The 16,992-nt window shown below is 50.1% G+C and overlaps 1 protein-coding gene across 5 annotated transcripts in view; it reads right to left on the bottom strand.

The window, feature by feature from the left end:
* The window catches only part of Adgrd1 (adhesion G protein-coupled receptor D1), a 116,111-nt gene that overhangs the window by 37,616 nt on the left and 61,503 nt on the right, over positions 1 to 16,992 (bottom strand). For all 5 annotated transcript variants that reach the window (XM_048433707.3, XM_048433709.3, XM_048433708.3 and 2 more), the window contains one exon: positions 2,853 to 2,926. In XM_048433707.3, coding sequence (XP_048289664.3) covers positions 2,853 to 2,926 — 74 coding nt within the window. The remainder of the gene's footprint in view (positions 1 to 2,852; positions 2,927 to 16,992) is intronic.

Raw genomic sequence — 16,992 nt, forward strand, 5'->3', positions numbered from 1 at the left:
TCTTTGGATGTGTACCAGCAGTGGGTCCGATTTCTTTTCTTGAAGAACCTCCAGACTGATTTCCACAATGGCTGTGCTGACTCAGCCTCCCCCGTTTCTCCACACCCTGGTCGGCATTGCTGTCTGTTGTAATTCGTCTCAGCTGTCAACTTGACATGACCCAGAAGCACCTGGGAGGAGGGAGCCTCAGTTGAAGAGCCGCCTCCATTAGATTGATTTGTGGCCGCGTTTGAGAGGTATTTCTTTAATTGCTAATGGATATGGGCAGGCCCTTGCCACTGTGGGTGGTGCCATCTCCTAGGCAGGTGGGCGTGGCTGGTCTGAGCAAGCCACTGGGAGTAAGCAGTGTCCCTTCGTGGTCTCTGCTTCAGTTCCTGCCCTTGACTGCCCTCCTTGATGGACTCTAACACGTAAGCCAAAAGAACCGTTTCCTTCCCCGTGTTGCTTTTGGTCCCAGTTTTATCACAGCAATAGAATTTACCCAGAATGCTGCCTTTTATCTTTCTTTTGAAGAGTCAAATAGCTCACTTGGTAACAAAGAGTGAAAAGATATCGTGTGTGTGTGTGTATGTGTGTGACGTGTGTGTGGTGTGGTGTGTGTGTGTGTGTATGTGTGTGTGTGTGGTGTGCGTGTGTGGTGTGTGGTGTGGTGTGTGTGTTTGTGTGGTGTGTGTGTGTGGTGTGTGTGTGGTGTGTGTATGTGGTGTGCGTGTGTGGTGTGTGGTGTGGTGTGTGTGTTTGTGTGGTGTGTGTGTGTGTGGTGTGTGTGTGGTGTGTGTATGTGGTGTGTGTGTGTGTGGTGTGTGTGTGGTGTGTGTATGTGGTGTGTGTGTGTGTGGTGCGTGTGGTGTGTGTGTGTGTGTGTGTGTGTGTGGTGCGTGTGGTGTGTGTGTGTGTGTGTGTGTGTGTGTACACAAGATTATGTGGAGGCCAGAGGTCAGCCTTGGGTGCCATCCCTTAGGCACCACCCCCCTTTTAACTTTTGACAGGGTCTCTCGCTATCCTGGAGTTTGCCTATTAGGCTGCTAGCCCACCACAGGCACCTTCCTGTCTCTGACTTCCAGCACTAGAACGGCAAGCATGTGTCCCCATGTCTAGCTTTTCACACGGGTTCTGGGGAACCAAGCTCAGACCCCCATGCTTGCGTGGCAAATGTGTAACCATCTGAGCCATCTCCCCTACGCCAAAAAGAAACTCATAAATCTTCTTCTCTCTTCCTGTGGCTGACTGAACTGCGGTGGTCAAAAGGCCGGTGACACAAGAAGTCGCTCGCAGGCTTGATCTTTTGCAGAAATGAAAAGAGGCCAGAGTTACTCGACTTGCAATTATCCTCTAGACAAGAGTCCCGACCGCTGGGCACCCAGCGTCTCAATGGCTGCTACAATCTCCTTCTTGTGTTATTGGAATCTGTGCAAAGGTTCCCTAATGTCTTCAATGCCTGCGCCCTAGCCGGCTGTCAGGAGCAGCTTGTATCCCAGGGCAGTGAACATACCCCCTATATACTGGTTCATCCTTCTGACGATCCCAGGATTCCCTTGAATTCCACCCATATGTCTCCAGGGCACTTTGCTGGAAATACCAACAATTTCCTCCTTCAATGTACAATTCCTAGAGTCGGCTGCTTGTCCCTTGACCCTTTCTCCTTGAAGGCCATAGAAATGAGCCCTGCCCCCAGCGGCTCTCTTGGATTGGATCCTCCCTGCTGCCTTAGGGTGTCAGTGAGGTGCTCCTCCAAGCTGCAGGTGACTGTACTCTTGGATGAAATGAGAGATGTGTGTTTATGCGGAACTCATGCTGGTGCAGGTTCTCCTTGATGCCTGTCCTCTGGTCAATGGCTTCACTGCAGCCTCTGACTCGGGTCTGGGCCCTTTCTGTCTGGCCTCTTTCTCCATCACACTCTCCTGGGCTTTCAGGATTCTCTGTGGTTCACTCTTGCTCACTCTGAGCTCATCACCCATTCTTATCTCAGTTTCTTGCACTGTGTCCGTCACTCCTGAGGTCCTGTCCATCACCCCTGAGGTCCCACCCACAGCCCTCGTCTTGTTCCTAACAGCCATCCCTACTGCGGTGGGGATCCATCTTACTGTGGTCTTACTCGCATTTCCCTGGGGAGTGGGATATTGATTTGCTTTTTCTTTTCTGTATCTGCTGGCTGTTTTTGTTTCTTCTTTTGGCAAATGACAATTTAGGTCTGTCGCCCATGACTTAACCAGGGTACTTGGGTCTCTGGCTAGTGGGTAGTTTAAACTTTTGGAAACTATTTCTGGATATTAACCTCAACACTAAACATCAAATAGAGAGATTTTTTATTACATTATTCATATGTTTGGGGGCAGTGTATGTGCGCATGCCAGTGTGTGCATGTGGAGATCAGGGGAGTTGCTCTTTCCTTCCACCATGTCCTAGGGACCAAAGTTTGGGTTATGAGACTTGACAGCAGACACCTTCACCCACTGAGCCATCTCGCTGGCCCCAATGCTAAGATGTTGATATGCTAGCCAGTGAATGCTGTTTCCCAAAGCCCCGCATCCCAGTCCTCCCTCAAGACACTCTTTAGGGAAGGCCTTGGGACAGTATTTCCATGTGGCCTCATAGAGCCCTGATGAAATGATTCTAAGGACTACAAAAAGACCTTTGAATCCATGCAACCTCCGGTCATACCCTACCAGGTCTTGCCTCACGCACGGTCATGCAAACATGTTGGTTTCATAAACAAGTGAGCACAACCCTGCCCTGTGTGGTGTGAGAGCGTCCTGAGGCAAACACCTTGAGCCACTGGCCATCTTGTTGTCTTCCCATCTTCCCTGTTTCTCCCCCTTCTGTCTGCCTGCTAGCCCCCACACTGACAGTACCTGAAGTTAAGGAAGGCGCAATACAGGAAGAGGCGGTTGCTCTCATTGGTGGCGTCAGCATACTGCTTATGAGTCTGAAATGAAAGGAAAGGGATACAGTTGTGACAAGAAAGGCCAAACACATGTCCTGGAGGGGGGACAGGATTCCGCACAGGGGCTGAGACAGTGGTTCACCAAGTAAAAGCAGCTGCCATGCAGGACTTGACTTGAACTCAATCCCCAAACCCAAATAGAAACCAGATGTCATGGTGCACATCTGTAATCCCAGGGCCCTTATGAATGATGAGGGCGAGAGAGTTGGAAGCTGTGAGCCAGCTAACCTGGGTATGTGGCACCGTTCCTAAACAAGAGAGAGCCTGCGACAAGGGGGAAGGCAAGAACTGCCTCCTGAAGGTTGTCTCTGACCTTCACGCATGTGCCATGGCACACACATGCCTGCATCAGTACACACAAATTTTAAAGTGTTTGCAATTCATTTATTTAAACATATTTTTGAACTTTAAGATGTATGTACATATGTGTATATATGTATCTGTATATCCATGCATGTGAGCGCAGTGCCCACAGAGGTCAGAAGGGGGCACTGGACCTCCTGGAGCTAATTATAGGTAGTTGTGAGCCACCTGAAATGGGTGCTGGGAACCGAACTTGGCTCTGCTGCCAGAAGAGCCAAACACACTCTAAACTGTGGAGGCATCCCTCCAGCAGCATAATTTTTCTATTTCCCCAAAGATCTCTCACATTCTGAACATCCAGGGCGCCTGTGACCAAGCTGAAGAAGCCGAGTGACCTATGTGAACTAATTCTCAGCCACACCCCTCCAGGGCTTCTCCAGGTCAGCACCTGCAGGCTTCCAACTCTCTTATCTGCTCAGAAACAGCCTGCATGGAGGAGTGGGGCAATCAGAGCGCTTTTGAGTTTCTGCACACGAAGAAGGAAGAACTCTATGGAGTGGCGCGGGAACCTGGAATTAGAGGCGCTTGCCTCCGAGTGGAAGAGAAAGGGCTTTCATATCTTCCCTCTTCCCAGGTATCACACATCCATAAGGCACTCAGGGGGAAGGTTTAACACAGGAACACAGAGGACTCCATGCCTGCATCCACACTTGGCATTAAACAGCTCTGGTTACCCGGTGATGGAGATGTAGGGGAGGCAGTGCAGGCACAGGAGCCTATGGAGGGTGGATGACGTAACACTGAGCTTAAAGTTAGGAAGGATGACCTTGGTGACGACCGGCCCAGGTAAAGATGCATCTCTACTGGAATACAAGCCCTGTGATTAGTATCTCCTCTGGACTCAAACTGTGCAGAAATGTCTAAGAGCTACATCTCTGGGTCACCCAGGTCATTTAGAAGTAGTTAAAGCAAGCAGGTGGCCAAAGGAAGTCAGCCCCAGCCCCTCATGACACAAGAGACGCGGGCTCTAGGGAGGTGGTCGGAAGACTGTCTTCTCCTGGGTGGTTTGCTTCTGCCCCTCCCAGCCCCGGAGACCAGAGTTTAAATCATCCTTCAAAGAAAAAGTGCAGCTGGTCAGTGTGCAGAAAAAGCCAAGTGTGTGTGGTCCACAAGGGAGGGGTAGACTAGCCGTCTTGGGTCTGGGGCCAAGAGCACAGTCCTGACCAGGAATTCCCTGCCCAGCTGGTCCTCAAACTCTGGCCCAGGCTCAGCTCTTTGGCCGACAAAAGCGAGTTGCTTAAAACATAAAAAAAAACAATAATAATAAATAAAAAAGGAAGCCTTGACGTTTCCAGAGAGACTCTAACATATGGGAATGCGGCTGTGCCAAAGAAGGTGAGTCACCTCGCACAGCCCACGTTCCACTTGAAGAGGACCGTGGGAGGCCAACAGTCCATCCAAGTCCCAGTTGCCTGGGCTGGAGAGAAAAACCATTTCCGCAGGTCAGCAGGATGCTGGGCATCCGGAAGGGCCTGGCAGGGTCTCTGTGAAGATCCTAGCAGAGAACCCCGGGACCAGCCCACACAAGCCTGGTGGTTCCCCCGCAGACACCTGCTGTGTGTCCAGAGCTTCAGAGGCTGCAGAATAGCTCCTGCCATTCCACAGGCTCCCCCCACCTCTGGAGTGAGCTTCCCAACGGGATTAGCCAGCCAATTACTCATAACATGCTGCTTACAGGCGAAGTGTGGGCTTCTGAACATGAAAGGGAAGGAGCTACATCTGAGAAGTTCCCTTCGCATCCCTTGTTCAGACATGTGTTTACTTTGTGTTTTCGTGTGTGGCTTTACTGATAAAGAAAGTGGGAGACACTTCTTCATCCCTGACCCCGGGCAGAAGGCAGATGGCACCATCACCATGATCCTTAATTACGACCCTCGGCAAAGCAGCATCACAGACTGATATAACCACATGCCCAGCGTAGGGCCAGACACAGGCAGAGTCCAACAGAGGTCCACTCCACCCTCTCTGCTTCTTTACCTCCCACTGGCTTTTTCCCACAGCCAGACCCTGCTCAGAGTGACAAAAGGGCTCACAAGACAAAGGCCTGATGCTCTCTGGTTTCAGAGACTCTTAGGATAGTTCTTCATAGCCCACGAAAGCCCTGGCGTGGAAGACTGGTGGACCCTCTGGGTCAGAGCCAAGAAGGAACCAATGAGATGCATAGCTTCCTATCCCAGGATCTGCATCTCTATCACAGGTCAATGGGATGGGCCACCCTGAGGGCAGAAGGGAAAGACTGAGCCAGGCAACATCCTGTCTGAGCCTTGAACTCAATGTTTCCCCAAACCCACCATCTATGCGTTTGCTGCCTGATTTTTGACTCTCTTGTCCCAAGCAGAGAAGTAGGAAGAGCCCCCCCACTCCTACCCCAGGGACCCCACAGACCATGCTCTTATACCCTGGGACATCAACTTCATCCAGACTCTGTCTGATCCAACCAGGGTGCACATACAGCCCCATATACTTGGTGACGTCAAGCATGTCTCCTTAGCAATAGGTTGCGTGTGGGCCTCAGCCCTATAGAAGGGCCACCCTCACCTCTTAACACACATCTTTTCTCCAGGTGCAGCTTCATCACTGCCATGGGAACACCACCACAGGGATGCACCAGGGTCAGAGAGAACACGGTCAGCCTCTGCCCCAGAGGTCCAAGAAACGACGTTCACATAGCACAGAATCCAGGTTTCAATCTCTTCATGGCCACTGCGAGCCCTTGGCCATGAAAGGAAAGACCCAGTCCTTTAACACAAGCTAGCTTCTCAGCCACGCCCCTCCAGGGCTTCTCCAGGTCAGCACCTGCAGGCTTCCAGCTCTCTTATCTGCTCAGAAACAGCCTGCACAGAGGAGTGGGGCAATCAGAGCGCTTTTGAGTTTCTGCACACGAAGAAGGAAGAACTCTGTGGAATGGGGCGGGAACCTGGAATTAGAAGTGCTTGCCTCCGAGTGGAAGAGAAAGGGCTTTCATATCTTCCCTCTTCCCAGGTACCAGGTACCACACATCCATAAGGCACTCAGGGGGAAGGTTTGACACAGGAACACAGAGGACTCCATGCCTGCATCCACACTTGGCATTAAATAGCTTCTGGTTACCCCATGATGGAGATGTAGGGGAGGGAGCACAGGAGCCTACGGAGGGTGGTCGAGATGAAGGCAGAAGCTAGGCAGGATAACCCTGGTGAGAGCTGGGCCAGTGAGGGTACGTCTCTAATGGCCCAGGATCCTCTGGGCCCTAACTAACCTTCCACCATCCTGAACAGGCCAGACCTGGGACGCAGAGAGGGGTCCCGCCACCAGTAGAGACATCCAAAGATGCCTCTGGTGTCCGGTAGCGCCCCCTGCAGTGGTCCCCCTCCATCTCCCTCAGACCCGCTTCTTTCTTTCCCACCCCTCCCAGTTTTCAATGGGCCCTACCTACTTTCACACTGACCTCACCTCTTCTCTGAACTACAGGGGTGCAGCCTGAAGAAGACCCGCCTACGTGCTTCCTGTGATCACGAGCACGCTACCATCCAGCCTAGCACACCTACCGCAATGGCTACCTGGGTCCAGCAGCTCAGGCAGCTGCCCTGCCCTCCCACAGCCTCTCCTGCCCTTGGCTCCCATCCTCCCCCTTCCACGGCCTTGTCCTTTTCACTGCACACATCCAGTCCTATCACGCACTTACGATCTTCAGGGGAAAGATGGAACAGAGACAGCTCAGACACCTGAGGGATGAAAGCCACCCTCCCTTTGGGGCACTGCCTTCTGCTTTAGCTGAGCCTAACCCGTCTGTCTGTCGCACCCACCACTCATCCACCTATCTGTCCTCCGGTCAGTCTATCTTTCCTACTTGCCTATCTACCCTCCCATCGTCCTGCTCATCTGCCTGACAACTTCTGCCTCATCGCCAATCCCTCCGCCCCATCTGCCCACCTCTGACCACCCCTACCTGACCACCCACCTTTCCCGCTACCTCCTTTCCACTCACTCACTTCCTCATTCATCCAGCTACCTAATCCATGAATCCACCCCCCATCACCTGACTCCCCCGCCCTGTCCTACCAACATACCCCTCCCTTGCCCATCTGCCTTCCCATCATCCACTCTGCCCATCCATACACACCTCTCCCAAGCTTACCCATCTTGCTGCAGCTGCCTGGGAGGCCTAACCCTCCTGACACTCCAGCAGAGCTCACCCTCACCGAAGCCCCAGGCTCCCCCGTGGGCGCCATCCACTGCTGTGTTCCCCCCTCTTCTCTGCACACTCTTGTGTTTGATAAATCCCACGCTTTCCCAGAGTATCAAAGCCCCAGAGCAGGCCCCACCCTCGCAACCACCCCCTTACACAGCGCCCATTACCAGATAGGTAAGTTGTATACACAGAGACTCATGAACTGGACAGTCACCCCGCTCTCCGTGGGCTCCCATGGGAACCCCAGTCATGCCCTGGGATCTGCCCCAACACATCTACAGAGCTGTAGAAGGACAGGAAGGTGACTTGGGTATAGATTAGGGGAGTGGAATGAGAAGGGGACCTCAGAAGGTCATCTGTCTTCTCAAGTGACTCCAGCTCGCTGTGGTGACATCTGATCAGTATTCACTTCCCAGTTCTTGCTAGCAGAACAGGTTTTGCTCAGGATGACAACAGGGCCCTGAGTCTGTCTATCTAGCACCTGCTCTCATCCTACATTGCCGGGCGCAGAGGGACAGTCTTCTCCAGCTCACCAACAAACACACTCACTCACGCATGTACTCGTACTATGCTCACACCCGGCCTTGCTGATACTTCTGTACACTCTGGCTGCTCCTTCCTCCCCTCGGACAGCAGCCTGATCTAAGGAACAGAGTCAAGTGTAGCTCAGACCCACAGGATGGGGCTGTGTGGAGCTCCTGCCCATTAAGGCCCAGCACCGTGACAGATCCACAGCCCTTTCCTGCAAAGGCTACCCACTGACTGGCTGGGCGATTTCCCCTTCCAGAGACCTTTGTTCAGGGACTATGTCTATGGATAGTTACTTTTCTCAAGATGCATAGTTAGAAATTCCCAGGATGCACGATCCTCTTTCTGATGTCACTCTGATGTGATACAAGGTGAGATAGAGTGGAGCCTGGACCACGGACCACACTTGCCCTGCCTGGACTCTCCATCTCATCCCCCTCATCCTTCCTGCCCCGGGATTCTGCTGTGCTGAGAATGATGAAGATGGTCTTTGGTAGACCTGAACCTGTCACTCAAATTGTGCAGTTTTATCCTCCCCCCCCCACCGTGTGTGTGTGTGTGATGTGTATGTATGTGCATGTGTATGCATGCATGCACATGGAAGTACAAAGTCAATCTCAAGTGTCACTTCTCAATAGCTATCTATCTTGCTATGGTCTTTCCTTGGTCCGAGGCCCAACCACCTCAGCTAGGCTGGCTAATGAGCCTCAGAGATTCGTCTGATCCCTCGCATCCTTGGAAAGGATGGAGCTGGCTTGCAGAACTGTGAAATTCCCCACCTCTCCAGCAGCTGATCCTGTGGCTGTTGGTGGTGGATTGTGGTGACTGTGTACCCTCGAAAATGCCACGTGAAAACACTGGTTTCCCCACAAGAAAGGAACTGGTTTACTTAGAAAAGAAAGCAAATGTTTCATGGGCTGTAGTGGTATCTATTTCTGTGCAGTGTGTGTGTGTGTTCATATGGGTGTGTCTGTGTGCACACATACAGAGACCAGAGTCCAACCTTGGCTGTCATTCCCCAGCTGCTTCCTACCTTGTTCCTTTGAGATAAGGACTCTCATTAGCCTGGAGCTCACTGAGTACGCTAGGCAGTCTGCTTAGATGCATCAGGAACCTGCATGTTTCTGTTGGAACGACAGGTAGTTGCCACAGTGCCTGACTTTTTAAGGTGGGTGCTGGGAATTGAACTTATTTTCCTCTTTGCTCAGCAAGTACTTTCCCAACAGAGCTACCTCCAAGTTTTGTCCTTGTTTGTTCCTTATTCCCCCATCTGTTACTCTATTTTAAAAGCTTTTAAATACAATACAGCTCAATCCCAATCTCCCTGGGCCCCAAGTACACACACACACACACACACACACACACACACACACACACAAGCACATGTACGCTGTTTAAGAAAATGGACAACTTGCTTCTGAGATCCTCCCCCTGATGAAGGGTTAACAGTTAAAAAGGTGCATGAAGATTCCTTAGAGACACAAGGAGAAAGGTCTAATTTCACTCACTAATTAACAAGGGACTAGCAGGCATAACTGGCCCTTCTAGGAAGAAAAAGTCTCATAGCAGGTGAGGCTATCAGAACTACTGAAGCAAATTTGCTTAATAGCCACAAAACATTCAGAACTGGCCGATATCCACAGGGAGGGACTCAAGAAGTCTGCGCCAGACAAGATTTACATTTCAGTGGGAAGAATGAGGTCTTGAAGCCTTGTCAGTATGCAAGTTGCAGCGCTGTGCAAGAGTGCAAGGGGGAGGGGGGGGTAAGAGGGGGAGGACGGCAAGACAGAATAGAACCGGGAGAAGCTAGACAACAGCCAGGTAAGGCCCAGGTGAACATTTTGTGCGTCCTTCTGCTTCTAAGTCCTCCACAGTTATTTCCACAAGTTACAGACACACACACACACACACACACACACACACACACACACACAGAAATAAAGTGCAGTCTTGATGGGCCAGGCATGGAATGAGGGTGTCTGAGTGGAAGTAACAAAGAGCAAGGAGCCAGCCCATCATGGCAGGGCAGTTTGGAAGTCTTGCTCCTAGAAGCGATGAATCCATCAGAATGGTACATAGCCGGATGAGCAACAGCAGGTGGAGAAGGGAGGTCGCTGGCAAGGGGCTCACTGACAGCCCGTTTTTAGCAGAGAGAATTTCCAGATGGTAGAGATGGAGAGAAGACATGAACAGATTCCAGCCGACTCCCTGGTGCTGAGAATCGAAGAGTGGCTGCCCAGAGGGCATGGCCCTGAGACCCCACAACGGCTTCTACCTGTTCTCAACACGGTGATGGATCAAATGCCCAGCGAGCAGTCAAGGAAGCGACAGTAGGCTGGGAAAGAACTGCCCACCGGGCAGGACAGCCTGAGGACCACCAACCAGAAAGCCACACACTTACAGTCTGATGGGCAGACTGCTTCGAAGATTCTCATCTCGCCTGACTTCACTGGCAGCGGGTAGCATGGCAAGACAATGCCCAGCCAGAGCACAGCAGCTCAGTCCCAGGATGCTCTAGAAAAATTGCTTGCAGCAGCAGTACAGACTACAGAGGCTGTGAACCACATTGGGATAAGTCTCGGAGGCTGGAGGTGGGGATGGTTGAAAGGGGCCTAGGGGGTTTTGGGTAAGAAGCACATTCCCTGGTCATCCTAGCAGTGATGGGCTGCACTCCGGAAACAGCAGACTTTAAATATGTGTGACTTCTGTTTGTTTTCTGTACTGTGCTTTGGAGGGTGCAGATGAAGCAGCTCCGGGACCTGCAGGTCAACCCAGAGGAAGGCTGCCCTGGTGAAGGTCGACAGGAACTAATGGCGCACAGAGATCTGTGTGCAAAAGCACCAAGCTCATAGGGGACTGAAGAGGGACCAACTTCATGCCAGCACAAACTGGCACCTCTGGTGGTGCTGGTGAGCAAGCAGCGATGCTCTGCAGCACAGTGTGAAGCTAGGTGCAGTCGTCATAGCCCCAGACCTGGACCCACGAACTGCGGTGAATGCAGAGATTCATGGCTGCCCAAGGTGCTCAGAGTAAGAGAAGTTGAGGGGCATTTACATCATCTCCTTGGATATCAGACTCAGGTAACATTGCAGAGGAGTGGCAGAGAGAATGTAAGAACCGGAAGATAGGGCGTGGCGGTGATTTGACGGCCATCGTGTGATGGTGGATTCCCAGCTCCAGCCATCTGCACTGGGCCAGCACAGAACAGTTCCAGTGTACAATTAGCCAGGGATGGGACGAGAGCTCGTGGGACCTTATCGGTTACTGCTTAACTAGTGGCCGTTGACTACTAGTTCTGGGAAAGGGGGAGTCATGATCTTCACGTGTGTGCCCACTCGTGAGCCCACTAGCTCCAATGGATTCCTCCAAACCAGTGGTCACAGTTTAAACCCAGTGGGTCACAAAACAAACAGATATAAAAGTGAGAAAGAGTTCTAGGTAACAGTGCAGGGAGAATGGTATGGTAGGGATTTGGAAGTAGGTAAGGGAGTCAGAGTGGCCAGTGTGCATTGTGTGTGTGTGTGTGTGTGTGTGTGTGTGTGTGTGTGTGTGTGTATGAGAGAGAGAGAGAGAGAGAGAGAGAGAGAGAGAGACTGACAAGAGGCAAATTTAATTAATAGAAAAGTAAACATGTTAAAAACTGAGCCCATTCCTAATTGTGAGCCGTACCCCCTCTCCCAAACCAAGATCCCTTGAGTCACAAATCAGTGAGACCCACCATGGACTCACACAGACACTCACCTCCCACTGTAGGGAAGGACTGGGTTCTGTGTCCCTGAAAAAGGTGATGTTCTATTTATTCACTTTAACAATGACTAAAATTCACAAAAACAGCCCTATTTATGGGGTTACCATGGGGTTATGGCTGATTGCTTCTGGGACATCACCTGTCACTCCCAGGGCACAAAAAACCACTTCAGGTCCTTACCAAAGCACTGTGGTGTTCAGTGAAAAAGCTTTTACTTAGAGGCATATTTCCCCGTTCAGCAGAGCACTTCAGCAGAATTAAACAGCCTGAACAAAGAAACATCCGAGGGAAAAAAAAGAGAGGAAAGAAAGAGAAAAAGAAAAACATTTATCACTGGCAACGGCCCAGGTTGTGGAGTCCCCAGATAGGCTCAGCAAAGTGGAGGGGCAGGAGCCTTGGGGTTCCCTGGGGTCAGTTAGCAACACCCCCACTTTGTGCCTCCTGGCAGAGCAGACGTGATCCCACAGAAGGGAACCAGAAAAGAGGGAATGACTTGGGGGGCTATTACCCAGCTCTAAGAGAGCATAGCTCCAGCATTGCCCATTGGGAAATGACCATAGGGTCAGCGGCACCGCCCTCTGGCCACCAACATGATATAACAGGGTGCCCACCTCATGATCCAAGCTGTGACCTGGGCTGAACTGGGGGGCAGGTGTCTCAGAGCCCTGTTCTTCGGTACAAGGCAATTCTGCCCCCACCCCCTTAGATGTCAGATCGCTTCCTGCCTGGACACCAACTGAAAAGGAGGTGATGAGTGAGGGACAGAACGGAGGGAGGAGATGTCAGCATGGCCACGAAGCAAAGAGCAAAAAGCCTGGACACTTCCAAAGACACGAGCGAATGGAACCTCCTGGCCACAGCTGCCACCAAGGATGTCTCGGCAGAGACTGTGCAGATGATAGGCTATTTCCATTGAGAAGATGGGGACATCGCTCTCTAAGGGCTACCAATGGGCAGCGAGCCATTGCTCTGCCTGGGACATGCCAAATTCCCAGCTTCCTGCACACTGTTCTGGAACCTCGTGTCTCCAACACATTTTCCGACACTGCAGACAGAACACGTTTGCTCAGTTCCTCAGGGACAAAGCCCAGCTGAGGTAGAGCAGAAGCCATTTCCTGGGCCACCCAGGACGACCCGCGGGAGCCCCAAACAGTCATCCTCCTAATCAGACTGAGTGAACGGATCGGCACCTGGTAACAGCCCCCACCCTCACCTCCAGGTTCCAGTCACAGACCTGGCTGTGGGTGCCTCTGGGATCCCCACTAATGCCAACCACAAGATAGCCAGTCCTGCCGGGTAACTTGATTCTCGGTCCATCTTTCATCCAAGCAAGGAAATTTCTGTGAGGCTGGTCCCAGAATCACCACCCCCACTGCAACCTGCACCTCCACAACACCCTTTTCATACCCAGGCAAACAGCACACGATCACCATGCTGGTGACAACTAGTCAGAGACATCTGCAGCCCTCAGAGGGGACCACTTCTGGTCTATAAGGTCATTGGTGTAGGCTAGAACACTATACTATAAGTATGTTATTCTGGGTGTGTTGGGCTGACATTGATAAAATAAGAGGGAAGCAGACATTGGAGGGGGCAAGCTTATCAAGATGAGGCAAACATGGGCTTTACACATCTGAAGGAAGAGAGACTGTGTGGGCGAGACTCAAGAGAGGAGTCCAGAGCAGGCATTAAAGTCACAGCTCCCATGACGTACTCCTTCTGCGAAGGCAGCCACACAGCCCCAGTCCTGCTGCTGGTACTTGGTGTGGCCATCTCACAGCCTTGGGCTCAAACAGTATCAAAGACTCACCCAACAGTGAGGGAAGCTGAGGCCAGAGAACAAGGGACTTGACTATTGTCTGACAGTAAGCCAACCCAAGTCACAGTGGCTCACCTTGGTAAACTCCCTCCTCCTCATTCCTCACTTGGTCTTGGTACCTGGTCTATTTTCTTGTCCCCTTCCTTCTCTTTTCTTTCTCAACTTTAATCCTGAGCGTGAGGGAAAGCCAGACCTATCGTAAAGCTGAAAACCTCTGTCAACAAATGGTGCCACGTGGACAACTGCATCCACATAAAGCCTGAGAGAGCTTGGGAAGTAATTCTAGACAGAAAAGAATAGAGTTAAGCACGGCTTATTGATAGCAGCCCTTTCTCGGGTGGGTTCTCTTTGCTAGAGACAAGCGCATCTCGTTTAAGAGAGGCTTTCTGACTCAGCTTTAGCTGTGAAACCTTATAGCTCTTTTAAGAGGCTCTGCCACCAAACACTTAACTGGTGCTTATGAATAGCTGACAGCATGCTTCTTGGTAGTGGCAGAGACCTTAAAACTCCATAGAGGTTGAGCAATAAACAGGGCTCCAGCCAATACCTCTGCCTTGAGGCTAGACTCTCATGAAAGCTAAGGAATGACTTAGATCCAGCCATCAAAGCCAAGGCTTTAATCCTAGCCATATCACTTAGCAAATTAAAGACTCATGCAGTCAGAAAAAGAGAGATATATATTAAAGATAGATTCAAAGGCAAAAAAAAAACCTCTAAATAGTTTACAGTGTGTTTAAAAATATATGTAGGCTTGGAAGACAAAGGGAAAGGATAAAGTCCTTAAAATAAAAAAGGAAGAAAGAGAATAGTTGGATGTGGTGACACCTTTAATCCCAGCACTTGGGGGACAGAGACAGGCAGATCTCTGTGAGTTCAAGGACAGCCTGGTCAGAGTGAATTCCAGGACAGCCAAAGATAGATAGAGAAACCCTGTCTCAAAAAGCCAAAAATTAAAAATAAAAATAAAAGAAATAGAGGTTAAAATAAAGCCATGTAAAGGTGAAAAATGCACAGAGAGTCTGGATACTGTATGTTATTATGTTGTCTTTAAATTATTTGATTGCTGAGGAAGGAGCAAAAACTGCTAAAAGATATTTGTTTATAAATGATGCTGGATTAATCCACCATATATATTTTTAAAATGCCTTGACTTCAAAATTTAAATCAAAAGGAATGTTACTTTGGAGAAGAGGTTTTGCTTTTCTTTCCACAGGAAATGAGAGTCTGTGGATTCATTCTGGATTAATAAAAAATCAGGTTTGATCAAGGAAGACCCCCTGAGAAATCTCTGGTAGGAACAGATGGTCCAGGTGTCTGAGTTCTACATTCAGAACAGATTCAAGACTGCGACCTGAGATGATGAAACCTCACAACATACTCTAGTCATGACTTGATCATAATTCTAAATTTTCTTTAGGTCCCCATAAGATTATCAGTGCCCCAGTCAGCAGGAAGTAGCCTGGAAAACTATGCCCACATTCCCAAAAAAATGGATTATGGATGTTTGACTTTGTTTAGAATGTTGGTTACAAGTTGCATGGATAATGATCAGGAAGAAAACTAAACAAGAGAGACTTGATTCAGAGCTCTTGTTTTGAAAAAAAGAAGGTAGTACTGTGGGACAATGGTTTTACCCTGCAAATATTTATTTCTTGTACTTGTTTAATAAAACGCTAATTGGTCAGTAGTCAGGCAGGAAGTATAGGTGAGGCAACCAGGCAGAAAGTAGAGGCAAAGCAATGAGAACAGGAGAATTCTGGGGAGAGGGAAGAGTCAGCCTGCAGTCATCATCTAGATACAGAGGAAGCAAGATGTGACTGCCTCACCGAAAAAGGTACCAAGCCACGTGGCTAACACAAGCAAGGATTATGGGCTAATATAATTTATAAGAGTTAATAAGGTGATAAGCAAAATATACATCAGTATGGTTATGGGCCACGGCCGATTCAGGCACCCTCTCCTCTGTCCAGAAATAGCCAGAACCTGGAAACAGCCTAGGTGCCCCTCAATAGAAGAATGGTTAAAAAAGGTGTGGAACATATACACATTAGAGTTTTACTCAGCGGTAAAAAACAATGACATCTTGAATTTTGCATGCAAATGGATGGAAATAGAAAACGCTTTACTGAGTGAGGTAAGCCAGACCCAAAAAGAGGAACACGGTATGTATTCACTCATAAGTGGATTCTAACCATAATTAAAGGTCTTTGAGCCTATTATTCGTGATCCTAGAGAAGCTAAATAAGAAGATGAACCTGATGAAGATTATTTAGCTATCCACCAGGAGGTAGGAAATAGACAAGAGTCCCAGGTAACCTCGGGTGCATGGGGGGGTGGGAGGGTTGATGGAAGGGGAGAGGGTTAGAGAGAAGGGAGTAGGGGAGGAACGGGGAAAGCTCGGTGGCCTGGGATGGGGGGGAGGGAGGAAGGATGAATATGGGATCAGGGAAGAATATATTTCAACTAAGGGAGTCATTTTAGGGTTTACAGGAGACTTGATTATATATGGGATCCCAGGTCCAAGGAGAGATCCCCCATCTGGCGAAGGACGGCGATACAGTCGGAGACCCACATTGGAGCATCGGACTGAGCCCCCTGAGGTCCAAATGAGGAGCAGAAGGAGGAAGAACATGAAAAACGAAATCAGTACTGCGAGGGATGCTATCACCCACTGATACAAGGGAACGGATCTAATGAGAGTTTACCAAGGCCAGTTGGACTGGGACTGAACGAGGAGGTGATCTAACCAGATTCTCGGAATTTGGCCGGATTCTCTGACTGTGGCTGGCCCGAAGTCTTTCTGAAAAGCCATTGACTATGATACTGGGACCTGTTTCCTCTGCATATACTGGATTTTGGGGATCCAGTCTGTTTGGACACTCACCTTCCTGGACCTGGAGAGAGGGGGAGGGAACTGGAACTTCCCACAGGGCAGGAAACCCTGACTGCCCTAAGGGACGAAGAGGGAGGAGGAGAGGGAGTGGGGGGAGTGGGAGGGTGTTGGGAAGAGGGGCGGAAATGGAAACTTTTATAATTTAATAAAATTTACTTAAAAAAAGAGTTAATAAGAAGCCTGAGCTAATAGGCCAGTCTGCTTATAATTGATAAAGACCTCTGTGTATTTCTTTGGGACTGAACGATTGTGGGACCTGGTGGGACAGAAACCCCAGTCAACAGACACCTGGGAGCACTGTAGAGGAAGACACAGAGAGGGCTGGTCCTGCCCACAAACAAGGGACAGTTTCTCAGCAGACAAGTCCTTTAGCATAACTATAAAAAGCAGCTGGCTTCACAACCTATGATCATTGTGGGATAAATGGCAGATCTGAAGGCTGGCTGAGATGGAGCTGCCATCTCAGTGGGCCCCCACCCTGTGCATCTGAGGAACCTCAAGTTACAGCCAGGCCCACATACCACCC

This window comes from Myodes glareolus, chromosome 2 (genome assembly GCF_982192425.1).
Source record: "Myodes glareolus chromosome 2, mMyoGla1.1, whole genome shotgun sequence".
Classification (NCBI taxonomy): domain Eukaryota; kingdom Metazoa; phylum Chordata; class Mammalia; order Rodentia; family Cricetidae; genus Myodes; species Myodes glareolus.